At 41.4% G+C, this 26,267-nt stretch overlaps 1 protein-coding gene across 1 annotated transcript in view; it reads left to right on the top strand.

Annotated features, from left to right (window-relative positions):
- The window catches only part of KIT (KIT proto-oncogene, receptor tyrosine kinase), a 49,667-nt gene that overhangs the window by 5,760 nt on the left and 17,640 nt on the right, over positions 1 to 26,267 (top strand). Inside the window, exons 2-7 of the mRNA XM_088524793.1 lie at positions 11,460 to 11,747; positions 13,155 to 13,433; positions 16,307 to 16,443; positions 19,052 to 19,211; positions 22,073 to 22,262; positions 23,118 to 23,233. Of these exons, the coding sequence (XP_088380919.1) occupies positions 11,460 to 11,747; positions 13,155 to 13,433; positions 16,307 to 16,443; positions 19,052 to 19,211; positions 22,073 to 22,262; positions 23,118 to 23,233 (1,170 nt within the window). The remainder of the gene's footprint in view (positions 1 to 11,459; positions 11,748 to 13,154; positions 13,434 to 16,306; positions 16,444 to 19,051; positions 19,212 to 22,072; positions 22,263 to 23,117; positions 23,234 to 26,267) is intronic.

The raw sequence follows: 26,267 nt of genomic DNA, 5'->3' as shown, positions 1-26,267 counted from the left end.
AAACTGAGGTATATCTTGAAATAAAGAATTAGTGCTTGAAAGACCTATCTGTAGTCAAAACCAGTAGTATCTAATCACCATGCTGCAAAAATTTTAGAATGTGGTTAGATCTCATCCTCTTTTATCAAGTTTTTATTCTTAGAATGGAAAAGGAAAGAAACATTCATATTTTTCAACTCCTGATCAGTATCTCGTCTCTGAATGGACTAGTTGCTTAATTGAATTGTACTGAATGAACTGAAATGAAGAAGGTATTTCCTCTGTACCTGCTAGGAGACTCCAGATGGCAAAGGCTGGTTTATCACTGCAGCACAACCTGTGTAGAGGTGCTCAGCTTCTGACTTCCGTTAATTTAGTTGTTTGATTATCTTTAAAACATTGGCAGCAAATGTTCTGCTGGAGTGATGCTCTGCGTTTCAATTTTTAATGATCGCACAAAGTGTAAGCTTTAATTTGTGTTTTTGTGTTCTCAATTTTAATTTTGAATATCTAATATTTTAAATGAAAATATGTTTAAGCTGAAAAATACTGCTTTTTATTTTAATATAATCTTAAATCTTAAATATGTTATATGCTATACTTACCTGCCATGGTTGTGTTATGTATCTGAGAAATGTTGATAATTTTTTGCAGTAGCACCATATTGTTGACATATTCATTTTCTGCTACTTGGTGACTACCAAATTCTTTACTTTGTTGCCAAACTTTGTTTGCTATTTTGTGTACCATGGAAGTGTTTTCTATGCCTGCATAGATGAGCATAACTTTTATTTTCAAAGATAACAATTTCTTCTCCCTGAAGTGGTTCATTGTAGCACAAGCTGTTGAAGTTTCCTATTCCATAGCACTTCTGACTTCCAGCTATTATATGTTAAATTGCTGACTTGGCAATAATGCTAACATCATCCTATATAGGATTTGGAGTACACAGCGCAGTAAAAGAGGTCAAACAGAAGGAGCAAGCAGAATTGAACTCTGTGTTTTGAGTCTCCTCCTGCAAACTAGATGCCGTCATACAAGATGCTGCAGTGAGATTCCCTGCATAGGCAGGCACACAGCCTGTGCTTGCAGCAGGATGCCCTCTCTTGTCTCCTCATGAATCTCTCCTGGAGTAGTAAGAATAACTTTTCTCAGTAAGCCACTACCTGCCTATGGGCCGTGTACATGTAATTCATGATAGGGTTGTAGTAATACACTTGGAAATAAAAAAAAACAATTTGCAGGCAAAATATATACATGATTCCTTGGGACTTCTGTTGACAGTGGAAGAAGTTAACGGGCGAGTTATGTATTGCCTTTTAAGATGCATACAGATATATAAATAGTCAAAAACACATGCAAACTTCCGTCTTGAATGCATGTGCAAGACAGAGCTTTTCACCAATCCCGCTGGGTTTTGGCACAACTATATCAGACTAGCTTTGTTCACCTTGGAACTCTGAAGAAGCTGCCTATGAATATTTTTTGGTCACAGTATCAACGAATTGTCTTTGCTCATACTTTCAGAAAATATGTCACGATTAAAAACACGTTTGTTAGGTTTGTTGCTGTCTGTAAGACTTCATGATTTTACAAGGTTTTTTAGCAACATTCTAATTAGCAGCACCTTGCAGTATTTGGATGATGCAAATCCAATTTATTGCAGGCTAACTAAGATTGACTGAATGGATAATACTAATTTATATGGGCAAATATGGAAATATTCAAAAACTTGATGCCATGTGTGTGCGTTGCATATGATTGCAAAGACTTCAATTTCAGTAATAGAGCTATGTAAATGCCTTAGCTGCCTTATTACTAGAACAGTATTACCAAATTCTCATGAATCTGTTAGCCCTCTCAGTGAGGGAGAAAGAATGCAAAGTAATATGTGTATACAAGATAACTGTGCCTTCTTCCAGAAGTTGGTTGATTGTGTTATTATCTTAATCTGAAAGTGTTATTTACTGCTGTAATCTTCTAGGAAAAAGTACTGAACTAAATATCTAGAGAAAGTAAAAAGCACTACTCCTCCTTGTGGTATTTAATGTGGTCCATCATAAGAGCAATGATAACATAATTATGCAATTATTGGTATATTTTTTTCCTCCCTTGAGGCCTTACGTAGATGATTACCAGTGCACCTTTTAATGAAATTGCTACTATTTGATAAAATTGCTGCCAAGATTTGAAATAATTATAATTTGCATTGCCAAAAGTCTTACATCTCCTTCCTCAGTTGAGCCTTTTTCAAATAGACATTAGTTCAGATGGCAAAACGATTCATTCTTCTCCAGTTTTCTCGTTTATCTTCATTAGAACTACCTTTTTTACTGAATTTCAGAAAACATACCTTCAAGCCCATCTTAATCATTACAAGAAACATTCTTTTAAAATGGAAGTGAATAGACACTGCACTTCTTAATGTAAATGTCACCAAAGAGAAATGAGAAGGAAAAGCCATTAAAGCAGTAGACAAAGTGAGTGACAGCTGAATTTGAATATAGTTTGCATTAGCACACTTTTTCATCCCTTTAAATTGTTCTCTGTATTTACTTTATATTGTGTTTATGTATGTGTGCAACATCTGTAAAAGCTAGTTTGGGAACAACTGGTTAATAAGCAATTTGGGGAGTTTGAAGGAAAAAGGAAATAATTTTGTAGGAGTAAGCATCAGTCTAAAAGACTTAAGACATCTCAAAGCTGAAAGTATTATAACAGCAGTTACTCTGTGCAAATATTACGTAGAGGTGTGTATATACATACATATTTTCCATACTGTGTACTTTTTGAATAAGAATCATCAGTCATTGTTTTGAGCTCAGGCCATATTTTCCTTTAAAAAAGACTATTAGATCAGTTTTGCTTTGGGTTTTGTTTTGTTTGTCAACCCACTGTGTGTAAATTCCTTCTGTGGTGGTAAGTTTAGTAGAAGGAACCATGATGTATCGATGTGCTGTGATATAATGATTTGTGCATCTGGAATATGTTGCTGCTCATAGTGTTTCATAGTGTATATAATACCTTTCTGAATCTTCTTTTTCTTTCTTTCTTTTTTTCTTTAAAGAGTATTGTAGCCAGGCATGGAAAAAGAGCATGGATTTTAATCCTGTTATGACTGTTTAGTCCTGTTCTAAAGCAGAGGGGTATTTAGCTATGTGCTTGCTTTTGAGAAAATGCCTCTATTGCAGAGTTAGCCTTGTCAATCGGAAAAGACAAGCTTCTTGCTAGACAGACTCTTCATGTCACTTGAGTTTTCCTGCTCCAGCAAGGAAAAGCAATGCCACTTCGGGGGAAGAGGAGGGTAGTTCTTCTCTCTGGAAGTTGCAGTTATTTCCTCCAGTGCTTTCCCCCAAGTAAAGGACATCTGTGTGGGTTTTGCACTAGCCCGTAAAGCCAGCTCTGACGCATGTGTTTCACAAGTCACACGCAGGCTATTGTCTGGTCAACCTGCTCGTGAAATCATCCAAATAGTATGAGTGATTGCTACAGCAAGACCTGCTGGCTTCCACCCAAGAACAGGCGATCATCTGGGATGCTTGTGCTTCTTGTCTGACCTGAAAAATCTTGTGGATGTTTCCTTTGGAGGGTGGGATCTGCTGGGGACTAGTGAACTGGCTGCATTTGCGTGCCTGCCCTGTCCTGTCCTGCCACCTGGCTTGGGCTCTGTTTCTGCTTAACCAGGTCTCCTTGGGAAGGGTGCATAACCCATCTCCAGGTGTCTCCTCAGCAGTGCTGCTTGTCCGAGCCCTTCTGCCCTTTGGACTTCTTGGAACAAGTCCCAGTCTGAAGGCAGGCTGCTCACTGTTTTCTCTGGAAAGGGCAAATCCCAAGTGTTAGCTGCTTGTCTCGCAGCATGGCTTCCCAGCGCGCAAGCCACTCGGCGAGCTGTGTTTGGGAAGTCAGCAGCAGCAGGATGGTGCAGCAGCGCTGTCTGTCCCACAGCCGCGGCTCCAGCTGCCTCTGCGGTTCCCCACGCTCTGGCCTCCACACGAACAAAGGAACCTTTTGTTTCTGGCACCTTCCACTTCCTCTCCGCTGTTTGCCATGGGTGGGAGCCAGCTGGCTCCACACTAGCCCCTCATGTGGGGAGATACCTGTTTCACCTTGAGGAAGGCTTGGTGGCTGCCTTTGGGCATGGGGCTGCTGTCCCTGTTGTGCATGCCTTCCTCCCAGAGCTGAGAGGGGAGCCATGTCCCAAGGTGGTGATTGCCATCGTCACACCTTAGTGAACATTATCCCCTTGTTCTCTGCTTAGCCACCTGGAGCTTTTGAGAATCCCGGACTTCAGCTCAAGTAATAGCCCTGGAGCTTGGGAGGGCTGCGTTTCTCCCTGAAACACACACAGCGCTTGGGGGAGGCTGTTGGTCATCATACAGCGCTGAGGCTGTCAGATGAGTTAGAAAACAAAACAGTGAATTCTGCCAGGCAGGCTGATCGTTTCAGCGCTGCCTCCCCCCCGCCCCAATACATGCTTGGTGACTGTTACTTTTCTGAGAGGAAGTTGGGACAGGAGGGAAGGTCCGCACTTCTGTGAGCATGGATGTAGGGTGCCCATGTGTGCCGAGCATCTGCAATGCTTCTGGGAGATAATCCTGACTTTGGTCTTATACTAAAGCACGTCTGTGTCTTTGAGGAGACACTAGCATGGATGTTGGTGTGGGTGGTTTCTTTTGCCAAGTAAGAGGCTATCCTGCTAGCCTTGTATTTCCCCTTGGCATAGCTGAAATGCTGCATGATGTAGCCTTCAGATCAGATTATTTAAAATTGACGTTTGCCATTGCTAAACTTTCCATCTAGCATAAGGGAGAGTGTCTGTTCAGCCAAGTGGAACAAAACAAGTAAGCGCTATGATAACATCTCGCCTTTGAAAAATCTGGGAGATTACGTACATCAAAGCAAATTAAAATTGCCTCAGTGGGGCTAAAGTGTGAGGTTTACACTGTATTTGTTTCCTTGGGACATAAATTGGGAGGACGAAGAAAATCAAAGTGAAAAGGTCTTAAATTCAGCTGTAGTCACAACATATGTCAAGTGTATAGTGGCTGTAACAAGAGACAGAGTTTGTAAGAGAAGGCAATACTAATTAGACCAACTAATATTATAAAGAAAAGCAAGCAAGCTTCTGGCTAAAACTTCTGCATTTGTGCAAAAGAAGCGACTTTTGGTTCTGCTCTTTTATCAAACCTGTGGGAAACGTGTGTGTCTGAAAACATGTCAGCTTTTCCAGCAGCACTGGGTATACTGAAAGAGGATATTACCTCCCTGCAAGCCATGTCTTGTTGATATCCCTAGTCCTCTGCATCTACAGTAGTACCACTACTTTAACTGATAAAGCCTATCTTTTGTTTCTGTTCTCTTATGTTATTCTAGATGAGAAACTGAAAAATGTGGTAAGTAAGGTCTGTGGTGATATCCCTTGAAATGAAGTCAGTGCCTGGAATGAATAGAGTCTAAAACTGAAACAGTTTCTCTAGTTGCGTCCAGTCCTCACAACCTTAACACAAACATAACAGATATTTTTTTCCTGTGAAGTTTAGCTCCTAAGTGCATTCATCATGGAAAAACATGATCTGGCTCGGTGGTTGTAAATCCAGGACTGATAATTTGGAAATGATGGTCAGGGAATGGTTTTCGCTGTATAAGATTAGCACAATTTCCATGGGGGTTGTTGAACACTGTCAAGGTCATGAACAACAGGAACAAGAGTGCTGTCCTCCTCAAGGGCAGCCCAGCAGTGTGCTGCCCTGGGAGAAGGGAATTACTCTTGTTGAGTAGCGCTGAACCCACTGTCAGATCACTGCTGATCCCCTGAGCTTGGCAAAGAAAGGGGCCTCAGGAGCCTGTGTGCAGTGGTAACCTTCATTCCTCTGTCCAGATTTGGCTTTCGTCTGCCTTGGAGGTGGAGCTGCCCTTTAGGGTAGCTCTTGAAGGCCTCGGGTAAGGGAAGTGGCAGCTTCTAGTGTGTTGACAGTGCAGCTGATGTAGCTAGTCTCCTTGGGATCTGAGAGTATTTGATGGGGGTTAGGTGTGGGGACAGGCAGTGAGTGGGCATGTGGCCACTATGCAGCCTCAGAGTATCCCACAGTTCATGCTGCTCCGGTCCACCGTGTTGGTGGAAGGGCAAGGCATCCAGTCATGCATATGGGGCTCTTCAATCAAAAAGAGGGAGTCCTGGAAGGAAAAGAAATAGGGATCTTCGCAATGAAGTGTTTCTGCATGGTGACTGAAGCTGAGCTGTGCCTCCTCTCTTGGTAGATGCTTGGGATAAGTTTAACGTGGAAAGGTGCTGGATAAGGTACAGCTTTAAGCCATCTCTGAAAACAATCTGTTATTACCAGCTTCTTGTTCCTTTTACTGTTTAGCTAAGAGCTGAAAAAGGAAACAGCCTTAAGGCAGGTATTAAGCTGTTGGCCTCAGGTTGTGCAGGAAATCTGTGGCAGGACGGGGAATAAAAGCCACAACACTTGACTCTTCATCTTGCTCAACGGCAGCGCCAGGTCCTTTGTTTGCTTGGCAACCGGAGATGAACTCCGGTGGCTTATGAGTCTAATGTGGATTTGCACCTGATGTGCTTTTCCCCGCTTCGGCAGTGTTGTGGCTGAGGCAGACCAGGATTCCACAGATTTTTTTTTTTTCTCCTCCTCCTAGGATGGTGTGCTGTTTAGCCAAAGCTTGTTTGTTTGCACATCCCCTTATTGTTACAAGAACATTCTGCTGTCCTTAATCATATCCCTGCAATCTGAGCTGCATTTCCTATCAGTATTATCTAGAGCTGCTGTATTTTCTAATTCCTTCAGCCCAGTTTTCCAGATGTTCCTTCGGCTGCAGAAGTTGCTGCTGCTGTACTCCCCCTCTTTCCTCCCTCTCCCCGTTTTTAGGGGTTAGGAAGCTGTGTGCAACATATTCACACATTTTGTTTCTTTTTTCAGTTACTGAGTTATGTTCCTAAGTGATCTCAACAATGTAATGTTATAACTAACTTCAGTACATTGCAAGAAGAAAGTAAAGTAGTGGAAGTGACTGTTTCCAGCTATAGGACACAAACTTAAAACATCCAAAGTGAGACTTCGATTGTCCAATTCTGAGTTTTGCATAGTATTTTGTGGACTTTTTTTTTTGGACTTCTTTTTCATTGTTACCTATTAGGTATTTGCTATTATTGTTATGTTTTATTAGCATATGATTACTTGCTGTTTGTCCTTGAGGGCAAGCCCAGAGGGGAATCCAGAACGCCAGTGTGGTGTTCTGGTTATGTCATCTGGGGAGGGTCTGATGTTTCGAGATGGGACTTGCAGCTTGCCACAGCCTGCGGTAGGATTGATGCGTCCAGTTAGCCAGCAGCAGTCATGGAGGCAGAGGGTTGGTTTCTTCTCTTTCCATCCTGTGCTAAGATCGGATGGGCTTCCCGGTGGATGGGACAGTAATAATGAGCTTCTGGTCCACCTCCTTTTCCACGGTATGAGTAGGGGGGGGCATCCTTAGTATAGGCCGGGAGAGGGAGCAGGGATGCAAAACCATGCCTGAAGAGAGGACAAGTTGTGAATTCCTCCATCCTGTTGCCCAGAGTGAAGTTGTGCCTGTGCCAGAGATGAATATGCAGCCCTGGGAGGAAACCACTGACTCCATGTCCCATGATTTTGGGATTCCCACCTGGAAATGTGTTACCCTCCCCTGCCACCAAGACCTGATTCCGAATTTATAGCTTTACTAGTATATATTTTTTGTTTATAATTTTGTTGTGGGAGTATGCAAGACCTGGAGGAAACCCACTGTGCCTCAGGTGCAGTACAAACGGAGTAGCCTCTGCTGTGATGTGTTAGCAATCTGAGAAAAGATCAAGACATAGCAGATGGACATGTGCTGCTAGAGATTAGTAGACTGGATTACAAACTGTTGGTAAAAATCCCAGATTTTCGTTACTTAATTATTCTCTCCAAAAGCATATACACAATGTAATTCCTATCTTTCTCAACACCATTTACTCTCTTAATTCTCCTTTTTAAAAGATAGGAGATATTTAGGTGCAAAATACTAAACGCATTTGATAGTCCTTACTTTCACCACTGTTAATTCTTACCCTGCCATATTCCCTTCCCTTGAAGATACATTGTTTTTGGGTGTCAGACAGATTGAGTTGTGGGAATCCTTTGTGTAAGGCATTAATTCTGTTTGTAAATTCTTCTGCAGAAAATTACAAAACTTGAGGTGCTGACCTGAAGGGTTGTGATGCACTGCTATGGAAAAATCAAAAACATGGCATAAAAATATGAAATATTTTAATGAAATATATGAAATATCAGTTTTTCTCAGTCTTTCTTGGGATTCTAGTTTGCCCTCTGGGGTTGTCCTCAAGGGCAAACGGCAGGTAATCATATCATATGCTAATAAAATAAGACAATAATGACAAGTATTTAATAGTGCAATAAAGTCCATAAAATATTGTGCACAATTCAGAATTGGCAATTACTATTTCTAGGATGCTTGCATGTAAGTGCAGTCATGTGAGTCTGCATAGAGGATTAGTGGAGCTCACATGGAAAATTTCTGGTAGTGCTGGTAAAATGACTGCCCTTTTGATTGGACACAGATAGAAACATTTTAATAAGAGGTAGATGGTGTGCAAATGGGAACTCCTGCCAAAATTCTGACCAAAATCAAAGTAATTAGACTGTGATGGTCTGACTGACCTTGCTGCCTAAATGGTTGCTGTTGAATTTTTTTAAGGAAGAGCAGCAGTTACCTGACCTGGCCTTAATCCACTATACCATAAGAACAACCAGAGCTACAAGATAAGTGAATTAAGTCTGGAATTTAGTCTTGTCCCAACTAATTATCCAATTGTTTTGCTTGAATGCATGTTGTTATCCCTGAGGATAGGGAAATTTAGCCTTTGAAAGGAACCCCTGTACATGTTTTTCAATGCGAGTAGTATTTTTTTTTGTGAAGTATGTTTCCCATATGCATATGGACACTATACATCAAGCCCAACTGTGCAACATTGTGTTACATATTAGACCCTGAGGAGAAAGCCATGCTCCTGGGGTTTGGAGAGGCTTATGCAGTAGCCAGGACTGTAGTTTTGGATGCATGGCTCCAGTGTCTGTTGCCCAGGAGTGCCGCCAGGAGGAAGGGATGAGGGCAAGAAGAGGGATTTAGGTGAGAGGCAGAGCGTGACAGAGCATGAGCTCCTTGTTGAGCTCTTAGTACCGCTTTGCTCTGCTCTGTTCCTTTGCTTGGTGGAACTCGTTGTGGAAACTTGAGATTTGACCTGGTGGGACCTTGTGCCCTAGGGGAGGGCAGAGAGTAAGTTTGGAAGGAGAAGCAGCCGAGCTCCTGGCTGCAGAGTGTGTTTTGTTTGGATGGTCAGGAGCATGCGCTCGAGTTGCATGTTGCTAATCCACTGTGTAAACACTCAGGAGAGGAGAGGAACGGAGGGAGCAGTTTAACAAGCCGGACCCGTGGTGTCTCGTGGGGCCAAGGAAATGGGTTTATTCTCCGTTGGTCCCTTCAGATTAGCTTTCCCCTTGCGCTGGTAGGAGCGTGTCCCACAAACGTGTGTGCGTGACACAGAGCTGCCAGTGAGGTGCTGAGGGAGAGTCTCCCTCTCCTTCCTGGTGCAGGTTGCGTGTTTGGTGCTTTGCTTTGCCGCAAGTTCATGTCTGCTCATCTGGCCACCTTGTCGCGACTGAGGTTTCCGTGTGTTGAAATGAAAGTCTCACATGGGGGTAGTGGTCAGCTTCTCCTTTCAGAGGAGCATCCGGCCACTTGAGGTGGAGGAGAGATAGTGGCTGTTGCTGCTGGAGGAGGCGGGTAAGGCAGACTGAGGCAGTGGGACACTGTGTTTTTCTGCCCCTTTTGCGCATGGCCTAGTGGGCAGGCTGGGCCTGGGCCCTAGGGAGCTTTGACATGTGCTTGAGATTAGCTGCCCTTCTCTTGTCTGCAAAGCTACTGCTGGGTGGACCTGAGCTCCAGACATGTTGGGCTCTTGCTGTGTTCAGCCCAGCAGTTGTGTTGTGGTTCAGGCTCACGTCTGCATTTTCGTGAAGCAGATTTGAAATGTGATTTTTTTTTTTTTCTGAGAATTTCTCAGATGGTCATTTACATGTTCAGTCACGGAAGCATATGTGTAGGGTTAGTGGTCTTTGTATGGAGAATTTCCAGTAGCACTGGAAAAATGACTGCCTTTGTCATTGGGCACTGATAAATACATTTTAATTAGAGGAAAATGGTGTGAAAATGGGGACCTCCTCCAAAACCCAGTCTACAAACAAAGTAATTAGTCTCTGCTGCCAGTCTGGATATCTTCAGCTTCCTACTTTGTCACTGCACTGGATTTGTCAGGAAGAGGAGCGGTTACCTGACCTCATCCTAATCCATTATATACCTTAATAGTGGCTAAAGCTGTGAGATAAGTGAATTAAGTCTGGAATACATAATCTTGTCCCAACTAATTATCCAGTTGTTGTGCTTGATTGCCTGTTGTTATCCATGTGAGGAAACTACCCCCGCCCCCAACTATGTGGTTTTTGAATGCAAGCAGTAGTGCATTTTTGTGGTATGACTACTGCACGTGGAATTTCAACAGTGAGGTCAATGGTGCTTCTTAGGAGAGTGACATTGCCTAATGGCACAGTTGTGAGCTAAGAGTTACCTGTAGGACTAAAGAGCTACCCCTGGGGAGGGGAAGAGTTTGTTCGTGCAAGACTTGCATATTGGAGATGGGAGCTGGAGAAGCCTGATTTTTTTTTTTTTTTTCTCTTGTTCCAAGCATGCAGTAGAAGTTGGGAAATTGTTGGGAACGGTGAATTGAGGCTGCCAATTTTACAGTTTTATTTTCCTGGAACTTTTGAAGTTGTGTTTTGGCATGTTAAATGCTAAGAACAGATTTAAAGTGACTTTGGTGACTGGGAGATTGGCACCCTGGTGGCAATAGTTTAGTAGTGTTGGAATGGTATCTTAGAGGATATTTTGCATGGAATTATTTTTTTTTGTAAGAAATGACAAATTACTACTTCACGTAAAGAAATATGCCATGCAGTAGAAAGTATGCACTGATCCCATAATTAAACTGGACGCTTCTATTCTTAGTGTGACTGGAGTTTCTAAATACATGAGAGAGCAGTTAAAAAAGAGCAAGGGATCTGTAATTCTTGGCAACAGACTGAATAAATGGCGAAGAATGGTTAAAAGTGTTACCGTGTAGAATGAGGCTCCTACAGCCTTGAATTAATTTTTAGATAGCTTGGGTCTGTTCCCGTTCAAAAGCCAAATTGCTGTGGAAACTGATATATCTGAAATTAGTTTCAAAGGTTTTTTAAAGAGCCAATTATTTGCTTTGTGTGCAAAAGGTCTTATAAGCCAAAAGGTATCTATAGAACTGCATGAAGTGGATGCAATTGCAGCTTATTATTTTTAAGAAGCCACCTCCAAAGATGTTAACTGCACATATCCAATCATTAATAATGATTTTGCTGCAGGAAAAGAATCAGAGAGTTGTATTAATGTACATTGGATTTTTTTTTCAGGTGGTTCATTGCCAGAAGAAGAATCTTGGCTTATTGTAAATAAAGGAGAGGGATTAAGACTGAAGTGCGATGAGGAGGGACCCGTGATTTGGAATTTCCAGAACTCGGACCCACTGGCAAAAGCAAGGAGTTCCAGCGAGAAAGAGTGGTACACCAAAAACGCAACAACCAGAGACATAGGCAGATACATATGCAAAAGCGAAGGGAGGATTGTCAAATCTTTTTATGTTTTTGTTAAAGGTAAATGTTAAAGAAGGCTTTTTGGGGGCCGGGGCGGGGGGGGAACGTGCATTTGACTTTCCCCCCACCTTTTTCTCACTACCAAGGGTTATCTTGAGAAGGCCAAGGCAAATTCTGGGTTATTTCTTTGCTTGTGAGTGCTCAGAAGCCTTTTAAATTACCTTCAAACATTACGTGGAATCACTGTATGAGCCCAGAAAGATTCAAAAGTTATTTTTTAGATAGTTGGGTAAACCCAGAAACAGTGAAAGTCTAAATTGAAAAAGAGAAAAGAAATCCTCCTGGCTGATACTTCCTGTTTAATTAATACAAAGGTAAATCCTAGGGAGGAAGAGAATTTGAGGTGTAGAAGAGCGCAGTCCAATAGGGTAAGTATTTCCTGTTCAGTAGGAAGAAAACTAACTCCCAGTTTACTTTCAAAGAAGGCGTTTGTCACTGGAGCAAAGCGTTCCCTAGTTGCTGACCTAGACATCCCATGCTTATTATCAGTAAGATAGTTTTTGTCTTAAACCAAGTGCGTAGCATTATCGCTCCTCCTAAGCCACTTCTCTCAGTAGTTCCTCTTAGGTTGTTGTCTGGAGATGTCTATCATTCAAGTGGTAGTAGGTCAGTTTACAAGAGGAAAGAAAACTTCTCTGTTTTTCTAATTAGTCTTTAGGGAATCTCTGCTCTCTAGCGAGAGAAAAATGGGAACTGAAATAAACTTAATACAGAATGTTTGTCACTGCCGTAGCCTGTATTTTTGTGTTCAATTTTAATGAACCACCAAGTTCTTAGTGTTTCAAAGTCATCAGCTAGCTTGGGTAACTTTAGTTGTAAAAGTATTTAAAATACTGTGTCTTTGTGTGCTGTGGTTGAGAAAAAAACTTTTTTAGAAATGGTATCTTGGGAAAGATTACATTCTTATTTTTCACTCATATGTGCTGTTTCAATGCCCAGGGTTTTCTTAAGACACTAAAAATAGCCCCATGCTTTCAGGGAGGGGAGAGAAAGAGAGAAGTTGTTTGGTGCTTCCTCTGGCAGCGCTCTGTGTTCATTTAGATTACATATTTTACAGAAGTGAAAACCATAATTTGGGTGCTGTTTGACTACTATTCGCTCATAAATTTCTTTAAAATCCTCCTGTGGGCATGAAAGCGTACAGCCCTGCCACTAGCTGAAAGCAGATTTTTTCTAATGGCCTGTGAAAATCTGTTTACTGTTGGTTGAGGGAGGTGGGTTGAGGCTAAGCAAGACAAAAAAAAATCCTCATATTAAAAAAGATTATTTTTAGTATTACCAAGAAAGAGTAACCATACAGGTTGGGTATAAAGCTTCCTTGGATAACAGTCCTCAATGACTGACTAAGGGCTATGGAAATTTTCATGTGCAATGGCAGCATTTCTTACAGACCTTTGTTTTTTCCAGATCCAGATGTGCTCTTCCTTGTTGATTCTCTGATATACGGAAAAGAAGACAGTGACATCCTGCTGGTGTGCCCATTGACAGACCCAGATGTGGCAAATTTCACCTTGAGAAGATGTGATGGCAAACCTCTCCCCAAGGACATGATGTTCATTCCCAACCCCCAGGAAGGCATCATCATAAAGAACGTGCAGAGGTCATTCAAGGGGTGCTATCAGTGCTTGGCAAAGCAAAACGGAGTGCAGAAGATTTCAGAACATATATTCCTGAATGTGAGGCCAGGTAATGCCCAATTTTCACCACCAGGTAGATGGGCACGGCTTTTGGGCAAAGGAAGGTGATGGAAGGTATTATGTCCTGGCCTAGCATTGCCGTCCTTGTGGAGGATGCAGCTGATGGTGTCAAGTGGGGGCTTCTGGGTTCTTATATTCAAAGGCAGCTCAGTTTTCAAACCAAGGGAGTGCTTTGTAGTATCTGTGACCATTACAGGGTGTAGGGGAAGATGGTTGGTTTAGGAAACTTGTCTCGTTTTTGCTGGGCAAAGACAATCACGACAGCAAGCATGTGTCCAGGCTTGAGGTGGAGAGTGTTGTCAGCCGCGCTGCCTAACATACTGCTCTGTTCTTTTACTTGGTTGTTGTGGAAACCTGAGATTTGACCTGGTGGGACCTTGTGCCCTAGGGGAGGGCAGAGAGTAAGTTTGGAAGGAGAAGCAGCCGAGCTCCTGGCTGCTGAATGTGTTTTGTTTGGACGGTCAGGAGCGTATGCTTGAGTTGCGTGTTGCTAATCCACTGTGTAAACAGGAGAGGAGAGGAGCAGAGGGAGCAGTTTAACAAGCCGGGCTGCGTGCTGTCTTGAGGGACTAAGGAAATGGGTTTATTCTCCGTTGGTCCCTTCAGATTAGCTTTCCCCCTGCACTGGTAGGAGCATGTCCCACAAACGTGTGTGCGTGACGCAGAGCTGCCAGTGAGGTGCTGAGGGAGAGTCTCCCTCTCCTTCCTGGTGCAGGTTGCATGTTTGGTGCTTTGCTTTGCTGCAAGTTCATGTCTGCTCATCTGGCCACCTTGTCGCGGCCGAGGTTTCCCTGTGTTGAAATGAAAGTTCCATGTAGGGTGTAGCATGGGGACGAGAAGCCAACGTCTGGTCTGCTGTGGTAAACTGAGGAAATCTCTACTAATTTGAGAATTATAGAGAATTCTAATAAGTAATAGCAAATTTTAATTAATGAAAAGAGAACTATAGGCACTACAGGTGTCTCGTGTTCTCTTCTGATGAAAAAATTCAAGTCAGTTCTTGATGCCTCCGTTGTTTGTTTTGTAACAAGTTTCAATTTTTTTTCAGGGATAGTCAACAGACAATTGACTGAGATAGCTGGCTTGTCTCTAACATGGGTGAATGCAGTTGTAGTATTGAATGTCTTTTACCAGATGAAGTCTTTATTTGCTCAGTACTGTTGTGACTTCAAATGGGAGGGTGATGAGCTTACATCCATCAGCCCCCTGACCATAGGCAAGAGTCAGTTGCCTGCCAGGCCTGTGCCCTACATGTGCTCTCCATGTTCTCCGTTTTGAGGGAAGTGTTCGGTAACTGGAAGCGTTTACTGAAGGTTATCAGCAGTTATACAGTACCACAGTGTTGCTGTTACTGTGCTGTGGAGTCAAAACCTGCTTGAGTTCACCAGACACAACTCCTATCTTATCTCAGCTGACGACTTAGCTATACTGGAGACAGGGTTCACCTTTGAAAAACAATATTTTTGTAATCATAACAGTGGTGCTCAGGCCCCTTTGCCCAAGCTTCTGGTGCAGAATTACAGAATAGGTGTCCGTGAAATGGGGACCTGAGCACACACTCAGACATGTACCAGTCCTGGATTCGTGACAGAGTGTCAATGCTCAGCTCTTCTCTGAACAACGAGGGTCTTTGTGGCACTGTGGCTGTCCTTATGTGTGGCTGGTGGGTGCGGATGCACCGCACATCTGCTCCGGCTTCCTCATGTCTCTCGGGTGCTGCTGAATGCCCGGAGTGTGATTTTATGTGAACGCTTATGTCTGAAGAGAGGCAACATGTTTCTTTGTTGTGTTCCATAGCCTCTTGCAGCCAAAGGAGGAGCACGTTGTTAAAACATGAATGGCTGAGAAGCATGGCATTTTCCTAAGTTTTTAACTAGTTTACCTGAGATAGCGCCAAATTATATGTCAGAGGCAGGAAGAAAGTCTGGATTGCCTTATTTCAATCTGTTACATTTGCAGTTTGGAAGTGATCTGCCTTGCATAAAATCCCTAGTGGGAAGTTCAGTTCTGCTAGGACGAAATTGGAGTCTCATAAAGGAAAAAAAAAAATGAAGAAAGGATTAACAAAAAAACAACAAAGCAAACCATGGCAGGAGTGAAGGAAGAACTAGTGAGTTTTGCTGAGATGAGACATGAAGCTAGCCAATTCTCAAATAGTGTAGGCCAGCACTACTTAACTATTGCTAAAAGACACACGAAATGGAAGAGTGATACAGCAAGCCCATAGCACTTAAGTTTTGTGGCATAATCCAGAAAGCTCTGATGGGTTTGCTTGTAACCTCCTACATCTCGGTGGCGATCTTGTCAGTGGCCTTGGCTCAGCTACCACTGCCTTTCATTGAACGATCATCATGAGCAGAAGTCATGATGCTTTTAGAGGTTGGTGTGCCGAAATCCCCAAGCTGCTCCTGTGCTCAAAAGTCCCATACCATCCCTAGGAACAGAAGCCTTCAAGGTAGTTCGGGTACTTTTCAGTACCTGTTGGACAGAATGTGACGTCTACTTCAGTATTTTATATCTTAGAAGTTGTAGCTTATTTTACTCTGCAGTTTTTCAGTGGCTGCTTGTTGCTGTATTTTTAATTGAAGTACAGTATTTTAATAGTTGTCATGGAGTGAGTGGTCTCATTGATGGTTCAATATTGTTTATTTAAGCAAGTGGCTGAGCGCTAATAAGTGTTATCTAGCTTTAAGCATTCTTTGAAAGGGGATTGAAGCAGAAGTGGCCTTGTTCTAAAGCGTACTTGCAATTTGTTAAAGAAATCTGAATACCTCTTGGAAAGTTAATGACTGTTGATTTTTTTATCCCCCTTGGAAGCTCTGAAGGTAATGAAAAGTAATGCACTTCTAAATTGTGTTTCAGTTCACAAAACTCTTCCAGTCATTACCTTATCCAAAACCTACGAGCTTCTCAAGGAAGGGGAAGAATTTGAAGTTACATGCTTAATCACGGATGTGGACAGCAGTGTACTAGCAAGTTGGATTTCTCACAAAAGCGGGGTGAGTTCCTTTAATTGTATCGTGTGCTGCAGAGCAGAGTAAACAGACTGAGCCCGTAAACATCCACGTGCTTATCTTGTGCGCCCAACACTGGGTCCGTTTCAGTTTGCTCTTTCCTTAAGTTCAGCATCCTACACACTGGTGGGGCTCCAACAACTTCCCTGTGCCCCGGGATGGACTTGTAGCGTCGTTGAATGTAGCTGCAGGGACAGCGTCTGCCCAGTGGCTGTTCCCAAATTGCAGAAGCTGAAGTGAGGCTTTTCAGCATGAAGTTTGGGTGACCTCGCGAGGCTACCGAATGTGAGAGCATGGAGTGCCTACACATCACCTTGCAATCAATGGGAGCTGCAAATAACAACACATGGACTGCAAATTGCATATTCTCGTCGCTACCGCTAACAGTGAAATACCTGCTAATTAGCATGGGATTGTATGTGACAGGAATAGTAGTAAGCATTCAGAGTGATTAATTCACTTAGATTACACAGTGTGCCTTGATAACTGCAAAAGTTCACGAAAATGAACCAATGAACTAATTTCTGTCTGTAATGATAGTGCGAGTTACTGTCTGACATTACCAAATTAAATTACTGGCGAGCTAAGTGCTCTAGGAGTGTTTGCTCTTGACTGCATAGTTACTCTAGAGAAACAGGAGCTAGCGGGAGGTCTCCTGCCTGGTCACCATGGGTGCTGCCTACTCTGTGTTTGAGGTGCAGGCTTTATATTGTAAAATACTCAAGCTCTGTATTGAAAAATAGTAAGAGTGGCACAGACAGCAGCAGATGCTGGCTTGTTTGCAAGATCACTTTTTAATCTTCTGGGTATACCATGAAATTGAAATGAATTAAAAGCTCCTCTGAAGACTCATTAGTAACTGCTGCCATATAAGTTCCCATGCTAATTGGCCAGTATTTTACTGTTAATGGTAGTGACTGGAATACATAATTTGCAGCCCATGTGTGTGGGGAAAAATGGCCTCTGTGATACTGTGATGTTCAGATAAATCACATATCCTCAGGCAAATAGTGAGCTGGAGCCCACTTCCCTTGGGTTCGGTTTGCCATACTTAGCTAATCCGTCGGCTCTGGCAGAGCTGCTCTCACTGAGTGCTCACTGCTCAAGAAATCCCCCATCACAGCTCCGAGGGTTAAAGAGGTCTAAGTGACATGGAGGCAGCGTGGGACCTGCAGATGGAGTTTTTGGTCCTGTGCCAGGGTCAGCTGTCAGTCTTTCATCCGAGAAGTTAATTTTTTCCTTGTTTACCCCTCTTTTCTTTGTTGAAATATGGCAATCTTGGGGTATTCCTTTCAGTTTTTATGCTTTATCTCTTTTCATTTTATGAGTAAAAGCCATGAGGAAAATATTTTTGACCAAATAAGCTTGACCTTTCTGTCCTTTCTGGTAAATAGCAGGGAATGCTCTCTTTTAAATACCGACTATAGAATTAAATTTTGCACTGAAACAGAATACATAAAAATAATGTTTAAACAGAAGCAGAATTACATTTTGTCCTGAATAGGTCAAAGAAAAAAAAAAAAGGTAAAAAATAAGTAAGAATAAATAAATAAAAATTTAAACTTACTTTTGCCTTTATGGCAGAAGCTGTCACTGCTTTTGAAATTAGGAGATTTGTTATAAGCAAGTACATCCATACAAAACAAACTTTAATTTGTGTTTATTATAGCTCACAAGGAATTAAAACTGTGTTGAGCAAGTAAAATTTATCTAGAACCACTTGGCACCTCCAAGATTTGAAATAATAGCACTGGAAAATCATGACAAGCTGAGGTCTGTGTTTGTACTAATCAGTGCAGTTTTATTAGTCTCCCAAACCAAGCTGAATTTTCTCGCGGAAACTAAAGTCAAGAGCTCAGAGCATTTATTTTTCCTTTAGTTTCTGGCATGAATACATAAACATTATCATCCTATACTAAGTGCTTTGGAAACAGAGTGATGTTTCCAGTTGCCATTGGGGTTAATAAATCTGGATTGTCATGGACTGAGAAGCAAACGGCCTTCCAGAAAGAAGGTGCCATGTTACGCAGATCTCCAGCGCTTCTCCCTGCAGCTTATTTGCAATGAGGGAAACACCACAGAGCTGCGGCATAGAATGATCCTGCTCAAAACTCAGCCCCAGCACCTTGAATTCTCTTTCCCTTGTATTTCCCTGGGAACAGCTGCAACCGTTGGAGAATTCTGTGACTTTACACAGTGCTCAAGTGATGTACCATGCTTTAAGATTACAGCCACTTTTTGCATTAGCTTCTGGTTGTTATCAAAGTCAATGTAGAGTGGTCATCTTGCATCAAGCCCTATTGCAGGAAGCGTTGCAAGTGTGCACTGAGAGTGGATTTTGAGGAGGAAAACCAGTAAAGAATAAGGGCAGGGCATACAGCTTACGAAAGGATGTTATCTGTCAAAGAGAGCTGATCATATACTTGTTTTGCATGGAGAGATTCTAGTGACACGTTTGTTGTGATGGCTTATTATTCCGGTTTAAAGTTATGAATATTAATATAGCGAAGTTATAATTACGTCTATTTTTAATTTATCTAGGAAAGATGCAGCATACACAGTATTTTAGATGTTAATTGTTTTTTATCGACAGATTGTTACAAGCAAAAGCAGAAATTTGGGTGATTATGGATACAAAAGGAAATTAACATTGAACATCCGTTCAGTGGGAGTTAATGATTCTGGAGAATTCACATGCCAAGCAGAAAACCCTTTCGGAAAAACCAATGCCACAGTAACCTTGAAAGCACTAGGTAAATTGTTTTTGGAAAAATGTAATATTTCTGAGAGTGGGAGGTGGAAAACTAAAATACTGGGTAGTCTTCCTTTTCCTCCTTTTCCTTTCTGAAAACCTGAAGCAGTGAAGTTGCTTGTTAAAAGGTTGTGGCTGACTGGTACTGTGCTGGGATGGTGCAGCGATTGCTGGGCTGTGTGTGACTGCCTTAATTTCTGTACCCCCTTGCATGCTAATGGAAGGTGATATTAGAAGAACCACCCAATAGTGCTTCAGTCTCTCTGGTTTGTGTCATCCTTCCTGGTTTAATTTTAAATTTAATTCTGTCTTAATGAAGCAAGTAATTTACCTTTGCTTGGTATTATCCCTACGCTTAAGTAATTTGGCAGCTCAAGCACAAAGCGTATCTTTAATACCTGCATGCCAAGCATGAGAAGTTTTGCTGACATCGACATGTCAGTGATTTTTATGTAGGAGAAGTTGTATACTTATTTCTACCTAAAATAATACCGTGAGCAACACTGCAGTACGCACAGGCGGCATGCAGTTTTCCCAGTGCTTGCCACAGTGGTAAATTCACTATTCATCCCTTCCAAAGGTTTTGGATTATGTCCCTTAAAAAGAGTGAACTCCCTTCCTTTATGTGTTTACTAACAGTCTCATTTGGACCTCCCCATAATATTTATGTATTAGCTTGGATGACACACTGGTGTTTGAATATTAAGGCCTCCAAATGAGTGCTGATTTGCTATACTAATTGGTGCCATACTGGTGTACTTAATTAGATGCTTCTGAGCAAGTCCATGTAGTTGGTCAAAACAGCTTCAGCTCTTCACCTTCCAAGGACCTAGAACCTGAAGGAGATGTAGATGTGAAATGGCTGCTTGCTTTGGGTGGTTGTCCTTGTATTCATTTCTTTCTCAAAACTGTTCTTCTCCTGCACAAATGTTCCTTTGAGATGGCTTGTTTGGCTTTCCCAAGGAACTTAAAGAAAATAGATATATCTGTCTTCTGTGGGTCAGGTCTGCAGCGCAGCTCCAGAGGTTTGTACGTGCTTGAGTGCTGCACCGTTGGAGGGGCTGAGGCTCATATCAGTGCTGATGTTTTTCTCACTTGCTACAGGGAGACTGAATTCATATGTAAGACACTGAAAACAGTGTTAAGTCTTAAAGAGTATCTTTTCTCCGAGGGGAATAATGTGAAAGCTGCCATTATAAGTGAAGGGAGTTCTTCATTACAGAGATTCTTAGAGCTACAATGTATGCAAATGTGGTCTTAAAAAAGGAGCCACTTTGGAGAGTCTGATGACTAAAATACAATGATCATAGCATTGTTAGAAGTAGAAAATGCATTAGCAGGTTTGTATTTAGTGAAATACAAAGTTTCCATTCAATTAAAAATACAAGAGAAAAGCCGAAACCTTTCATTTTCACAAGAATTGTCTCCCACAAGCCTCTTAAATTTGGCCTAAATTAAAATAAACCATCTCTCTCTACTCCTTTCACCGTTCATTGTCAAATTGACTATATTTATCTTAACTGTGCCAGCTCCCAGAATCATGGAAAGTGATATAAGAACATATGGGAGAGATCCTTGAGATTGTATCAGATTCTAAATTACTGTGACTTTAATGTTAGCCAAAAGGTTTATGAGAAATAATAGGTATAGTGATAAATTTAATAATTCTTTTTTTAGCAGTTGGTTGATCTAAGCATAAGCAATTTCTAAAATTCTGTTCAGGGTCTGATAGCATGATCATAAAATTTTATTTGCAGGCTCTTGGTTACAATCTTGATTTAGCTTCAATGGGAGATTCAGTATTTATATAGAAAATAGGAAAGAGATTTGCAAACCAGCTAAAAATCCTATGTTTCCAGATTTTAAACCTTTACTCTGTTTTAATGCTAGCTTTTTTTAGACCAAACCTGCCTGCTGCCTATTAACATCTTCCCTCCTCCTCTGAAGTATCTTTTAAGTGCTCTGCCAACTCTGCTTTCACCAAGGCCTGCTGGCTCTAGTTTTCATGAACTGAGGTGAATAGCTGACCAGTTGGATTACTACAAGTGGGAAGAGGCAGAGATTTGAGATTGACTTTCGTTCTGAATTCAAGTTCTCTCAAGAAATGTTTCCCTTTGGTTCCAATCTGCCTATCAAGCTGGTAATTCCAGCGAATTTGTCTAAGACTGAAAAATTTGTCTTTTGAATAAGCTAAGACTAAAGCTTATTAATGAAATTAAACTCGCTGAAATAAGGATATTGCTCTGCATGATACTTCGGAATGGAAGCACACAGTGATAAATGGTATCTGACAAATAAAAAATTAAGACCCAGTAGTAGACAAAAAGAAATGTCTTAGTTTAAGAGGTATACAGCCCCACAGATTTAGCTTATTTTTCTCCAATTAAAGCTTTTAATAGCTTCATTTGTAATGTCATTCTTAATTACACTTGACAAAGAAATGTTAAATACTCTCCTGTATTGGCATAAATGATCAATCTCTCTTGCTTTTGTTCTTGGTGTTTTTTTTCCCACCATACAGTCAGTGGCTCTGATTTTTGGAAAAAAATAAAATAAAGGAGTAGAATTGAACATGTGTTTGCATTCTTCCAAAACCAAATAAAGGATATTTGTCACCAGAAGATGGAATTATTTCTATTAAAGAACTCAAGGCTGCTTTATGTTCTGTGCCTCATTACTATATATAGCTAGTGGTCTTGGTTACAGCAGGTGAGAGTTCAAGTTCTGCTTGCTAGATAAAGTTTCCTGTTTCACAGCTGGATGTTTGATCTCTGATCTTAAAGCAGGGTAAATGTGGTTAGGGTGCTGACAATCCTCTAAATGGTTCTAATACTCTTTTTATTTCCCTATTATGAACATCAGCTAAAGGATTTGTCCGTTTGCTTTCACCAATGAATACCACAGTAGATATAAATGCAGGGCAAAGTGGAAATTTAACAGTTGAATATGAGGCGTATCCAAAACCGAAGGAAGAAGTGTGGATGTACATGAATAAAACACTGCAGAATTCTTCGGATCATTGTGTCAGATTCAAGACTGTGGGCAATAACAGGTAATAAGAACAATGTAAGTGTTATTGATTTCCATTTGGAACAGCAAACTATACTCTGCTCTGGAAAGAGGAAAGTGGAGAGGAGAGAATGTTGTAATTCCTTCCCCTGCTCCCATCATTGTCAGTTTGAGATGCAGAGCGCACTGCCCTGCATGCCCCGGGGTTTGTGTAGAGGTTTTGTCTCTGCTTGTGCTTGGTTCCCTCTCTGTATCTGGGTGTGCAAAGCCAAGGTTTAATTTCGAAAGGTCTTGTAGTATTGTCTGCCTTACCACATATAGTGGTGTAAAGTCACCTAACTATTTGAAATAGCCAAATCTGACCACACTATTAGAAGGACCAGTGTGCCACATGCGCCGTGAATGGTCCACATGATGACATTGCTGCTCAGTAAGCAAAAGTGCAAATTTGAAGTTGTGTGTGTATGGAGACTCACTCCACTGCCAGAGTACTGTGCTCTGGAAGAAGACTATATATATACAAATATATATATATATATATATATATATATATATATATATAAACCCAGTGAAACACCTAGCACATGTGGCCTGCATTGTGTGTCCTAGGTTCCCCCTTCAGCAAGTAGAGGAGCACAAGGTGGGGTAGGTGTGGAGTCCCAGCCTATTGCTGAGCTGGGACACAGACAGCCCACACATCTGGACCTGAGATATGTGGAAGTTTCTACTCTGTAGAACAAACACATCCATAAAATACATAGTGAGAGTATCTACGTGGACAGGGTGTGCAGAAAGCAGCACATTAATAATTCACTTCTTAGTTTTCTCTGTGGGAATACCCTGGGCTGATAGGATCACCACACGTGAGTGTCAGTAATGCTTAATTTCTTCTTTGCAGCTACACAAGTGAACTTCAGCTTACCCGACTAAAGGGAGCAGAAGGAGGCATTTACACGTTCTTTGTGTCCAATTCTGATGCCAGCTCCTCTCTAACGTTCAATGTCTACGTGAAAAGTGAGTAAAGTGAACAATCTGAAATATTTCATTACCACAGTCATTGTATTTTATACAACATAATGTATGCACAAGATGTCACAGTGTAGCTCAGCATATGAGAAGATGGCTGACGTGAAGCGCACTCTGTAAAATTATTTAAATGTCAAGATATAAAAATGCGGAGTACTTACACAGATCCACCTACTACCCAGCATGACCTTACAATGCAACGAGTATGTTCCAGAGGTTACTGGAGAACAGATAGATAGTTTATATTTAAAAAAAAAAAAAAAAAAAAAAAAAGGAAGCAGCCGGAAAGATAGTCCCACAAATAAGCATGTACCATAAACCTTTGATAATTTCAGGTGCAGCAGGTATACAGCGATTAACTATGTAATTTGTATTTTTGGCAGCCAAGCTAAGCTATTAATTGTCTTTAATTTGTTTGAGTTAGATGCAGAGCTTGAAAGCTATTTAGGAGGATTTTTCGCTTGTGCCTTTTGGCATCTGAATACATCTATATAATAATGTAGATCTACATTATTTTAAAGAACCTGCACATTTCTCAAACTATGCAGACTATCATCTCTAGGACACAGTTTTAAAGCAGGAGTATCAGTCTCGATTCCAAACAGCAGTTTTTCAAGGCAAAATTTCTTAACTCTTCAAGGCAAAAGCTAAACTCAAAAATAAATTAAATGAAACCTTTAGGAATCTGTGTCTTCTTTATAAAAGAGAATTTCATGCTCTCAGCAGACAAATATTGGTAGCTGCTAAAGGCCAAGTTTAAGAAAAAATTAAATTGGGAAGGAGCTGCAAGAAAGCTGGGGAAACTAAGGTGAGGCAGGCAATGGTGCTTTCAAGCCCAGCAGGAGGAACTCTGTAGGAGATGAGTGAATATGCTGCAGATACAGTTCTGTGCTTTTGTGCTTCAGCAGCAATATATCCTTCTCTGGGTATGGGATTCTGCAGAGGATTGTTGAGACTTCCACAGATGCACTAAAACCTGTGTATTCATTTCTGAATTCTTCCTATTGTTCACTAAAGTGCTGCTTGTAGTAGATACCCTTTGCAGTTCTATAGTTTGGAACTGGAAATGCTTGGACTCTTTTTGGAATCTGGCATTTTTTCCTTGATCTGCAAATGTACTTGTTTGTGTTGCTGTGCCTTTTCCATTTCTTACCTGTGATATCTGAGTTGAGGACACTGCTGTTGGCAACAGATACCCTTCACCCCTGAGGATAAGTGTGGGCCACAGTCACAAGGGGTAGTTCCACTGCCTTAACAGACTAGAGGAGCAAATTGGGAGCGTAAAGCCTAATTTCTGGTAAGGAATGAGAGAAATTGCAGGTTGCCAATGGGGCCATTGGTTCCCATGAGGCTGGATGGTGTTTTCTGTCTGGGGCATCCATGGAGGAAGGGCTGTGGGTGCCGAGCACCACGTGTGGTTTGCAGTCTGACTCAGCTGTCCTGAGCTCTGCAGTCTGCTTGAGAGCGATCTGGGGAGGAAGACTATGGAATCAGTTTTGCCATCTTCAGGTTTCAGTTCTGAGTGCACAGCTCCTTTTTGCCACTTTTTAGGAATCTGCCAATAGACAAAAGTGAAAGCTCACAATCCCTGTGGCATACCAGCCACGGGAACAGCATGGTGCACCAAAAGAGCCAAGGCAGGAGATAACGTAAATGAATTAGTTCTGCTGAATGATCCTTGCCGACGAGCAGCAGCATTCGTGTCTCCTGCCTTCTTCCTTCAACCCCTGGTCTTGTGAGTAGTAATGGTTCAGGCCTAAAAGCGAGGAAAGGCATTTAGCCATCTCAGTAGAGTCTGGGTGACCATGCACTGCATCCCTGGATGGATTATGGACATTGCTAAAATGGGTAATTTGATGCTCTCAACCAGAGGAAAGAAAAAATAGGTAGTTTAGTTAAAATGTCAAAAGAAAATACTTATTTATTTATTTTCATTTTGAAAGATGAGGTTAAATAGATAGTTTTGTTTTCTAAAAAGCTGCCCTCCTCTCTTCAGTGGCTCATCCAATGCTCATCGCTTAGGTATGAAGCCCAAAGTACACAACCGCATAGCCTATTATTTGTAAAGCAGGGTAACTGCCAAAGGCGAGTTGTGTGTGGGTGGGTCAGATACTGATCTAATTGTCTGTTCTGACCTGGTGTTGTAGTCAGTGGGGATTTTGCATATATTGCCGGGATGTGGCTTCTGATGTTTACACATCTGGCTTGGGCAAGTAATCAGCAGAAGATAATCAAACAGGTAGAGCAGGATTCGTAATCAGGAGGAGACTATCTTCACGTAAACAAAAGTTGATGGTGAAGTATTTGCTGTAGTCTTGTGCAGAAGTACTCGCCTTGGATGTAAATACCTTTAGAAGCTGCATGTGCTAATCTGAAACAATTGAAACTAAATTGAATAAAAGAAAAGGCAGTTAGGCACAGTAAATGTGACATAAAGTGTGACATAAAGTAGGTGAGGAAGGAGCTCTAAAATTAGGAGCCAAAAATAAAATTACAACTTGACAAACAGCATTCTGAACTGAGAACAATTAAGGAACTGAAGAAATCTCCAGAGTGGCAAACTACAATGTGCCGAGCAATTAGTGGAGGAATTTTCAAACTAGCGTCTGAGTTTAGTGCAAAATAGTATCTGGGCTTAATTAGAGTCAACAAAATATTATCTATGCAGTTCTCATACTGCAAAGAGAAAAACAGTCACAATATTCCAGGTCACCTGAATTCAGCATTTTTCCTGTCACTGGAATATAAAGAGAACATATGCAAAGTCACCATGATATTATAAAAAGATTCATTCCAATCCGGAAAATGTTGCTTCAGGAAGAAAGTTGCCTTTCTTTGACTGTAATGGTAGACAAGAGCAATTAAATGTTACTTTTGAGACATTTATTTTCCTATGCTAATGATGGGAAATTGATAATAACATGTAATTAAATTAACAATGTTATCGTACAGAACATTGAGTTAAAATAGGAGCAGCCTCTTATAAATCCTCTTTCCTACATTCAGACTCAACAACAAATGC

Source organism: Tinamus guttatus, unplaced genomic scaffold, assembly GCF_059628265.1.
Source record: "Tinamus guttatus ecotype Peru unplaced genomic scaffold, ASM5962826v1 Tinamus_guttatus_pri_ptg000213l, whole genome shotgun sequence".
Lineage (NCBI taxonomy): Eukaryota > Metazoa > Chordata > Aves > Tinamiformes > Tinamidae > Tinamus > Tinamus guttatus.
Note: the sequence above shows the minus strand (reverse complement) of the source record. Positions and strands in the feature narration are given on the sequence as shown.